At 50.9% G+C, this 10,356-nt stretch overlaps 1 protein-coding gene across 7 annotated transcripts in view; it reads right to left on the reverse strand.

Annotated features, from left to right (window-relative positions):
- Window positions 1-10,034, reverse strand: part of CUNH7orf57 (chromosome unknown C7orf57 homolog) — a 16,909-nt gene extending 6,875 nt beyond the window's left edge. For 2 of the 7 annotated variants that reach the window (XM_027124153.1, XM_027124151.1), the window contains exons 1-3: window positions 9,452-9,815; window positions 2,147-2,332; window positions 291-399 (exon numbers count right to left, since the gene is read on the reverse strand). In XM_027124153.1, the coding sequence (XP_026979954.1) occupies window positions 291-399; window positions 2,147-2,332; window positions 9,452-9,683 (527 nt within the window). In that variant the 5' untranslated portion in view covers window positions 9,684-9,815. Of the gene's footprint in view, window positions 1-290; window positions 400-2,146; window positions 2,333-9,451; window positions 9,816-9,852 lie in introns of those variants that run through there. The other 5 variants (XM_027124148.1, XM_027124147.1, XM_027124150.1 and 2 more) reach the window with 5 other exon arrangements.
- Window positions 10,035-10,356: the final 322 nt, after the last annotated feature.

Genomic DNA, 10,356 nt, shown 5'->3' on the forward strand with positions numbered 1-10,356 from the left:
GAGGGGAGGGGAGAGGGAGGGGAGGGGAGGGGAGAGGGAGGGGAGGGGAGGGGGAGAGGGAGGGGAGGGGAGGGGGGAGGAGAGGAGAGGGAAGGGCCCTCCGGGATGCAGCGGCGGGGAGAAGCTGGGCAACCAGCCGACCCCCAGCAAGGACGGGACGGAAGAGGGCGCCCAGCCTCCCGGAGACAGTGGGCTGCAGGGAGGCGGCGGGCGGAGAGGCCGGGCGCGGAGGTCAGAGGCTGGGGACGCAGGCCTGGGCGGGGCCGCAACGCGGGGGTCAGGATACTCACTGCCTCCGGTCGGCCGTCGGCGGCTGGCTGTGGTGGACGTACCAGTCTGGCAAGGAGTAGGCCACGGGGGAGCCCTTACTGGTCCCGGGGGCAAAGTGCTTCAACAGATCTCGAGGCCAAAAAGACACGGCTGTGAGCGGCCTGCGCATTACCAGCAGGCAGGTCGCAGCGACGAGGGGACCGGCTCTCCTCCTGGACTCCACTGGGCCGGGGACAGCACGCCGGGGTGTCCGCGGTGTCCTCACCCGCCAGTGCTCGTGCTGCCTGGTGCCCAGAGGACATCCCTCCTGTACCCCTGCCCCGCCGCAGGCCACCTCCTCCCTGTCTCTGGGGGGGAGGGGGAGGGGTCCTTGCCCCAGGGCGGTATCTGCCGGGACAGAACTCCTCGGGCCCCCCGGGGGGCTGCGCCCTGGCTCCTCTCTCTGGCCAGGACAGTCTGCTCTCCACCCCCCACGCGGCAGTTCTGGGGTGAGCCGCCCCCTCCAGGTTTCCGGTGGGAAGCGGGGCACCGGCCCCTCTAAATCCTGGGGGCAGGGGGAGTGTTAACCGGTGCCCCGCTTGGAGCCAGGCTGAGAGGGTCAGAGACGCGCTCAGGCTCTAGCTCCCGCCGACCCCCCGACTTGCTGCCAGGTCTTCGTCCCCCTCCCCCGGCTTGAGGGCTTTTCCCAGGCAGGGGTCAGTCAGGCGGGGAAGCGGGAGCGACTAGTCTTGCCTGCTAAGCGGGCGCGACGGCCAGCATCGACTGTTCGACTGTTCTTACTATTAGAAAGACATGTATAACTTTTTTCTTTTTTGAACTTTCCATTTTTAAATATTTCAGACTTAGACAAAAGGTCCAAAAAATGGCATGAATTCCCCTAAGCCCTTCACCCAGATGCCTCAAGTGCTGCGTTTCGTTTCCCATTTGCTTTATTCCTCTTTCTCTCTCTCTCTTCCCCCCCCCCCACCCATTAGTATTGTCACTGTCATTGCTGTTTGGGGGACCGTTTGGGAGGCTTCCAGAGACAGTTATGACATAATCACAGTGTAGTGATCAAAATCAGGAAATTAGTGTGATGCAATCCTTTTATGCAGTTTACAGATCTTGTTCAGATTCTGCCAGCAGTCCCACTAATGTCCTAACTGGTGGCTGGGGAGTGGGGAGGTGGTGGACCTTCTGTGCTTTACACGCAGTGAATCACATGGTCTGTTCCGGGCTTTTGACCATTAAAGCCAGGTGCTGCCCTCTGCCATGTCGCCCACTCTCCCCGTGACAATCTCCACAGCAGGAACAGGGGTCAGAAAGAGAGAAAGGTCAGCGTTTCTCAGGCTCGTTCACCACAAAGGCCAGCCAGAAGGTGTGCTAGACAGATGTGACTCCTAACTTGACCAGCAACTTTAATTAGCACAGCTGAACAGGCCTTTCTCAGTTACATCATGGGTAAAAGTGTGGTGTTCATAAACATCACCATGGACACTCATCCCTGGCCTCCCATTACCAAGAAGATATTAATACACAGGAGGAGGGATGATGAGACAGAGCAACAGGAACAAAGATGCTTCACAGGCGACTGGGGAAGGGGTGGCCCTGAGCTGGGCGACTGCAGTGCAGAGACAGAGACTGCAGCTAGACAGGGAGTCACCACAGGGGTGTCACTCAGAAGGAAAATCCCAGTTCGGTGAACTCACAGCCTAGTAGGTCTTTCCCATAAACGGCAGCACGCCCCTGAAGAGTCTGCACCCTGAACTGTATCCATTGACCTGGACTTCCTACGGCCTTGGGCAAAGCTCATACACTTCACATATTTTTACAGGGAGGACACAATGACCAGACGACCGTGTCACTCCCGCCACAAAGCACAGCCTGCAGTGCTTACCGGGCTGGCCGCCTTGCTTCGCCAGCTTCACGTACTCTGAGTCCGTTTCCTTCACCAAGCACCTTCGTGCCCCGGGCGTGTGCCCACTGGGGGCTGCCCTCAGGTCACTGAGGCCTGGGATCTGGGACGCTGGCGGGGCATCCACGGCTTTCTCAGACTGCTTCACAGGAAGGTGGTAATACCAATCTAGGGAAGAGGAGACCAAGGGTCAGGTCATTACTTACGGAATCCAGGCTGGTTTGGTCCACTGCTCAGAAGATAACTACACCAGGGAGGGCGTCACACCCTCCCAGGACACCAGAAGAGGACATCAACATGGGGCACCAGCACAGGTGAAACTGCCCTCTTGTAAATGCCTGTCACCAGAGGCATAACCCTGCCAGTCGTGTAGTTAACAGTCCCTAAAGGCCACGAGCAGCAGCCACGGCGCCCAGCAGATGACAAGCACCTTCTAGAAGGCCTGCTGGCCCCTCTGCTGCTGGCTGCCCCTCTGTCCCAAAGCAGTGAGAGCAGAGCCCTTCCCTGGGGTTTTTAGCCTCCCAGTGAGGTATCCAAATCCCCTACATGTGCAGCTCTCTCTCTCTTCTCCTTCAATCCTCCATAAATTGGGACTAGACTGCATTTCCGGGAGTACACATTCCTGAAAGATCCCAAAGCACTTAAAACGTGGGCAGGCCTCTGGACTATGTGACCAAATGTTAGCCAAGATTTGATCAACTTAGAACTTTAAAAACACTGAGATATCTTGATAAAAACTCTTACCAAAGTGGGCACAGAGGGACCATATCTCAACATAATAAAAGCTATTTATGACAAACCCACAGCCAGCATGATACTCAATGGTAAAAAGCTGAAAGCCTTCCCACTAAACTCTGGAACAAGACAAGGATGCCCACTCTCACCACTTCTATTCAACATAGTATTAGAAGTCCTAGCCACAGCAATCAGACAAGAAAAAGGAATAAAAAGTTTTCAAATTGGTAGGGAAGAGGTAAAATTGTCATTATATGCAGATGAAATAATACTATATATAGAAAACCCTAAAGACTCCACACAAAAACTACTAGAACTGATAAATGAATTCAACCAGGTAGCAGGATACAAGATTACAGAAATCTGTTGCATTTCTTTACAGTAACAATGAAATATCAGAAAGGAAAAGTAAAAAAAAAAAAAAAATCCCTTTTAAAATCACATCAAAAAGACAAAAAAAAAAAAAAACTTAGGAATAAACCTGACCAAGGAGGCAAAAGACTTATATGCTGAGAACTATAAAACACTGATAAAGAAAACTGAAGATGATTCAAAGAAATGGAAAGATATCCCATGCTCTTGGGTTGGAAAAATTAATACAGTAAGTTCCCTACATATGAACCTTTAAGTTGCACACTTTCAAAGATGTGAACATGCATCTGGTTCCAGCAAGGAACCAGAACCTGTGCCATCAACATCAGGCATGAGTGAAATTGCAGCTTGCCCTCCAACTCCTATTGCTCATGATCCTTCAGCTCTACCATCTCCCACCTCCTCTCCATCCTCCAGTCAGTAATTCTTCTTGCCTGTTAACTGGATGCCAGCCCCTGGATGCCAGCTGTTGTACTGTACTTTTCAAGGTACTGTACTGTATGATTAAAAATATTTTCTTTACTTTTTGTTTGTTTTTTATGTATTATTTGTGTTAAAAGTATTATAAACCTATTACAATACAGTACTATATAGCCGATTGTGTTATTTGGGTACATAAGCGAACTTTGTTGGACTTATGAACAAATTGGACTCTCAGAACGGAACTTGTTTGTATGTAGGGGACTTACTGTATTGTTAAAATGGCCATACTACCCAAAGCAATCTATAGCTTTAACATGATGCCTATCAAATTACCCATGACATTTTTCACAGAACTAGAACAAATAATCCTAAAATTTATATAGGACCACAAAAGACCCAGAATTGCCAAAGCAATCCTGAGGAAAAAGAAAAAGCTGGAGACATAACTGTTCCAGACTTCAGACGAAACTACAAAGCTACAGTAATCAAAACAGTGTGGTATTGGCACAAAAACAGACCTACAGATCAGTGGAACAGAATAAAGAGCCCAGAAATAAACCCACACACCTAGGGTCAATTAATCTGTGACAAAGGAGGCAAGAATATATAATGAGGAAAAGACAGTCTCTTTAGCAAGTGGTGTTGGGAAAGTTGGACAGCCACATGTAAATCAATGAAGTTAGAACACTCTCTCTCTCACACACAAAAATAAACTCAAAATGGCTTAAAGACTTAAATATAAGACATGATGCCATAAAACTCCTAGAAGAGAACATAGGCAAAACATTCTCTGACATAAATCGTAGCAACATTTTCTTAGGTCAGTCTCCCAAGGCAATAGAAATAAAAGCAAAAATAAACAAGCGGGACCTAATCAAACTTATAAGCTTTTGAATAGAAAAGGAAATCTAAGCAAAACGAAAAGACAACCTATGGACTGGGAGAAAATATTTGCAAACTATGTGATGGACAAGGGCTTAATGTCCAAAATATACAAACAGCTCATACAACTCAATAACAAAAATCTAAACAATCCAATCAAAACATGGGCAGAAAACCTAAATAAACATTCAGAAGACACACAGGTGGCCAATAGGCAAATGAAAAGATGCTCAACATCACTAATTATTAGAGAAATGCAAATCAAAACTACAATGAGTTATCACCTCACAACAGTCAGAATAGCCATCATCAAAAAGTCTACAAATAATAAATGCTAGGGACTGCCCTCGTGGTGCAGTGGTTAAGAATCCACCTGTCAGTGCAGGGGACACGGGTTCGAGCCCTGGTCCAGGAAGATCCCACAACTAAGCCAATGTGCCACAACTATTGAGCCTGTGTTCTAGAGCCCACAAGTCACAACTACTGAGCCCTCGTGCCACAACTACTGAAGCCGCGCTCTGCAACAAGAGAAGCCACTGCAATGAGAAGCCCGCACACCACAACAAAGAGTAGCCTCTGCTCACCACAACTAGAGAAAGCCCACGCACAGCAACAAAGACCCAACGCAGCCAAAAATTAATTAATTAATTAATTAAAAAAATAATAAATGCTGGAGAGGGTGTGGAGAAAAGGGAACCCATCTACACTGTTGGTGGGAATGTATATTGGTGTAGCCACTATGGAGAACACTATGGAGTTTCCTTAAAAGAATTAAAATAGAGCTACCATATGATCCTGCAATCCCACTCTTGGGCATGTATCCAGAAAAGATGAAAACTCTAATTCAAAAAGATAGAGGCACCCCTATGTTCATAAGCAGCACTATTTACAATAGCCAGGACATGGAAGCAACCTAAATGTCCATCAACAGATGAATGGATAAAGAAGATGTGGCACATATATACAATGGAATATTACTCAGCCATAAAAAAGAATGAAATAATGCCATCTGCAGCAACATGGATGGACCTAGAGATCATCATACTAAGTGAAGTAAGTCAGAGTCAGAGAAAGACAAATACCACATATATCACTTATATGTGGAATCTAAAAAAAAGATACAAATGAGCTTATTTACAAAACAGAAATAGACTCACAAACATAGAAAACAAACTTATGGTTACCAAAGAGGAAAGGTGGGTGGGAGGGATAAATTAGGCAGTTGAGATTCACATATATACATTACTATATATAAAATAGATAATCTATCATGACCTACTGTATAGCACAGGGAACTCTACTAAATATTTACCTATAATGGAAAAAATATGAAAAAGAATAGATATATATGTATAAGTGAATCACTTTGCTGTACACCAGAAACTAACACAATATTGTGGATCAACTATACTCCAGTTGGAAAAACAAACAAACAAACACTGAACCAGAAGTAAGAGCCTAACTGAACAGGTTTGCTAATTTGACAGGAGCAGAAAGATGCAGGACTGCGTGCCGCCATCAGGGAGGCTTCACTGGCAAACAATGTTATCTGAACCCCACTGCTTTCCTTTTGCTTGAGGCCAAAGCGGGACGAGTCGGTCAGACAGGAAAGGAGAGCAGTACTCAGGAGGGTGGCTGAACGGGGCGGGGCAGGGGGGGCGGGGTTTTGTCCCGGGCATCCTCATGCTGTGGGAAGCGTCTGGGGCCGCAGATTGGCAGGGGTGGGCTGCGCGTGGCTTCCATGGAAACATCAAGTCTGGTCCCACAAGGGTGAAACGCGGTGAGTGTAGATAAAGCTGTGGGATTTCTAGGGGAGAGGGTCCCGTGAAGAGGAGGGTGGGAGGACAAACGGGGGTGGTGAATGAAGGCAAGCTTGCTCCCTGCCCTCCGTCCCCATCGATCTGAATCCCCCGCCCCACCCAGCGTGGCCACGGGGCGGGGGGGCGGTGTGTGTGTGAGCTGAACTGGCCTTGTCAGAGCCCCGAGGCCCCCTCAGTGCGCACCCAAGTCACAGCCCTGCAGGCTGCTTTGTGACCACCTGTGAGGGTCCCTGCCAGGAGCGAGAGGTGTGGGCAGAAGCCCAGGGACCTGTAGTGATCAGGCCCACTTATGGCTCCACAGAGAGAAGACCCTGGGACACTCGGGCTCTTGGTGTTCTGGTGACTCTTTGTGTCAGAAACTGATTAACCGCATGTCCAAATATAAGAACAAATATCCCAGCTGATTGAAAACTTTGGACACAAAATCCAGGAGTGTGAGAGAAGAAAGATGCCACTATCATAGCACAAGTAACTCTTGCATTTACGAGCTTACTGGAACCAGCTGTCAAAAATGCATGGCGTTCAGGGAATTCCCTGGCAGTCCAGTGGTTAGGACTCTGAACTCTCATTGACGAGGGCCCAGGTTCAATCCCTGGTCGGGGAACTAAAATCCCACAAGCTGTGCGTCGTGGCCAAAAAAAAAAAAAAAAAAAAAAAAAAAAAGCATGGCATTCAGGGTCTAACATAGGACTGGCTCCTGGCAGGTGTAATGGGTAATTTTATGTGTTGCCTTAGCTAGGCCACAGTTCCCAGATGTTTAGCCTGGCACGTTACTGTGAAGGTGCTTTTTAGAGGAGATTAACAGTCAAATCAATAGACTCTGACTAAAGCAGATAAGTCTCCCTAACGTCGGTGGGCCTGATGCCATCAGTTCAATGATTTAGGAGAAAAGACTGAGGTCTCCTGAGGAGGAAGGAATTCGGCCCCCAGACAGCCTTTGGACTCAGGACTGCAGCATCAGCCCTTCCCTGGGTCTCCGGCCTGCAGATTTTGGACCTGCCTGCTACACAACTGTGTGAGCCAATTCCTTAAAATAAATGAATCTCCCAGTCAATCTCCCTCCCTCTCTCTCTCTCTCTCTACACACACACACACACACACACACACACACACACACACACACACACACAAACACACACACAGATCGCTGGGCTACGGAGAACCCCGACTGGTACAGTAGGAGCACAGGAAGGCGGCGCTGAATAGATCCCTTTACACAAGCACACATGGAGCCCAGGAACAAGAAGTCACCGTCCTCTGGAGCGAAAAGTTAGCCACCCAGTCTGTACTTGGAACTAAAGCTACTTCATTGCATAACAATGAATGTTCATGGGAACTCTTTTATATATCTAAAGAACAGTAATTAGATGAACAGTATAGTTCAAAACTATAGTTCAAAACTATAGTTTTGAAAATGAGAAACCACCCCCTGGGAAAGCTTTAAAGAAGTGTGCCCAAGCTTACAGAGAAGAAATTTAAGAGCTAGGAGGATGGGTAGGACCATCTTATCTGATTGTATTCAGCGCAAATATTTTCCTTTAGAGGGAAGGCATTCGGTTCCAGCTTTATTCTTCCTCTCTGTGTTTTGATTACTAATTAATCCACAGAGAACAGAGTGGCTTCTACTTCTCAGTACTGGAAGTTTTGGGCGGGCACTGAGCTCTAACCTAGCTGGCTGTTCATCACTGCGTGCCCTGCTCAGAGAGCCAGCACACGAGTCACTGTGAACCAACTGTCACCACACACACACACACACACACACACACACACACACACACAGGGTTAAAGGAACGAGAACTGTCTTGTCCTCAACCATTATCAGTACTTGTATGGCGCCAGATCACTTAACTACCATGTAGATTCCTTTACGGGCTCCCTTGCCCCCTCGCGTGCTTGCTTCATCCATAAGGAGCCAGGCTCAGAGAGACCGCAAAGGGACTCAGCCCCGCAGCTCTCTGGTGTCTGAGGGCACATCCCACGGGGCTCTGGAGCCCGGCCTTTGGGCCGCCGCGGCCTTGGAGAACAGGGCAGCCTCCTGAAACTCTGAGCCTCGGCTTCCTCACCTATAAACCAGGGCTAAGGGCCCCTCGGCAGGTTGTTCTGAAGTTCAGTGTTAGTGTGACAGTGTTTAGCAGAGCACCTGGCGAGTGTCGCCGTCTTCTGCGCTGCTCACACGGAGAGGCCACACACTAAGGCACTGAGACGTCAGACCCAGGCTGAGAGCCCACCGTGGAGACGGACACCCAGGCCTCCTGTCCCCTGCCCCATTCCCAGCACAGCCACGGACCCACCCATAGTGGCCACAGCAGAGCTCCAGGCAAGAAGCATGTTGAGACTGTGAAGAAGACCACACTTGGTCCCTCTGCCCGCAGCCCCCCTGCCAGCCCTCACCCTGCCTTTCCCAGCCAAGCTCTGGGGCTCTCTTCTCCTCCCTCCTTCTCCAGCCCTTCTCCAGATGGGGCAGCATAAAAATCAAGGCAAAATCAGACTCCAGCACCCAGGTCTTCCTCCTTCCCTTCTGCCAGTTTCACAGTGAGAAGCCCAGTGCCGTGGGAGCCTCCACCAGAGGCTTGTTTCCTGTGTCCCACTGCTTAAACCAGGAGACATAGTTACCCTGGTTGGGGTCTAAATTAGGAGCAAGAGATAGGTGATCAATGAAATACATGGGGATGCAGCTGAAAATGAAAGTGCCCAAGCCAACATACAGGGAGACCCCTGTGAGACTTACACAGGGTTGCTGTTACAGAGAAATTTTCAGAGACGCTATTGCTCCAAAAACTGAGGCGCTCCAACAGCAGTGGGTAGCCTGGCTTTCTTTTGTTGAATATAGGGAAAAAAACAAACAAGCAAACTAACAAACCTAGTTTCCCCCCCCCCCCATGCTACCCTTTAAGCCTTGCTTCCACACTGGGGCATAGGGGCAGTGCGCAGCTTTCTCTGAAGGTACCCCGTGTTGTCCTGTCCCCTCCCGGCAGCCCCCGCTGGTGTGAGCCAGTCCAGCCGAGCCAGTCCAACCGCAGAGCAAACGCGGGTTTCCTCTCCTCGGGTCACTCACCGCAGGGAGCATAGCGGCTTGCGGCGCCGTGCAGCTCCTTGCTCGTGTTCCTCATGCCGGGAGACACGCTGGACCGGCTGTTCTCTGTTCTCGGGTGAACCAGGAACCGACGCGGGGGTAGAGCTGCAGAGGCCGGGTCCCCGTTCCTGCTCTGTCTGTCCTCCTCCACCTGACAGGTATGCAGGCGTCTCACTATTCGGGACATGCGGTCAAGTCCAGGCAGGGTATACATCAGGGGCACATCCACACGGGTATACAGCAGGGACACGTCCAGGCAGGGTATACAGCAGGGGCACACACACGCCGAGTAGACAGCAGGTCCCGAGGTACCCCGCCCCCGGCCCGGATGACGGGTGGCCCCCTCCCTGCCCGGACCCCACTGGCCGTCTGACCCCGCTCACCTACCGGCCTAGGGTCTGGGTGATTGCCACCTGCAGCGTCCGAGGCCACTCTGTTCCAGCGGGCGGCTGGGACCAACCCCAAACTCCCAGCGCGGCGCGGAACCACAGCAACCCGCGTTGCCGGGGCAACGGCCTGGGCCAACCGGCGGTCACAGCGGGAGCAGCGGCAGCCAATCGGGGCAGTGTGAGGGGCCGCAGCCGGCCAGTCAGCTCCAGGGGCAGAACTCGGGCTCCTACTACCAACTGCCCGGCGCCGGTGCGTCACCTCGGTGCTGGCCTGGGCGCGGCCGCGCTGCTGGCCGGGCGAGGCCTCAGGGCGTAGCGGGGACGTGACTGCGCTGCTGACAGAGGCGTTGCCTCGGTGCTGGCCTGGGCTAGGCCGCGCTGCTGGCGGGGCGAGGCATGGGGCGTGCTGGGGACGAGGCCGGCCTCAGAGTTCTGGTGCGCCCTCCCCTCCCTGACGTCCAAGAAATTCGACAGAGATTTTCTTGTCAACCTCCCATT

Source organism: Aethalodelphis obliquidens, unplaced genomic scaffold, assembly GCF_003676395.1.
Source record: "Aethalodelphis obliquidens isolate GAN/ISIS:26980383/991018 unplaced genomic scaffold, ASM367639v1 scaffold27, whole genome shotgun sequence".
In the NCBI taxonomy this organism is placed as follows: Eukaryota; Metazoa; Chordata; class Mammalia; order Artiodactyla; family Delphinidae; genus Aethalodelphis; species Aethalodelphis obliquidens.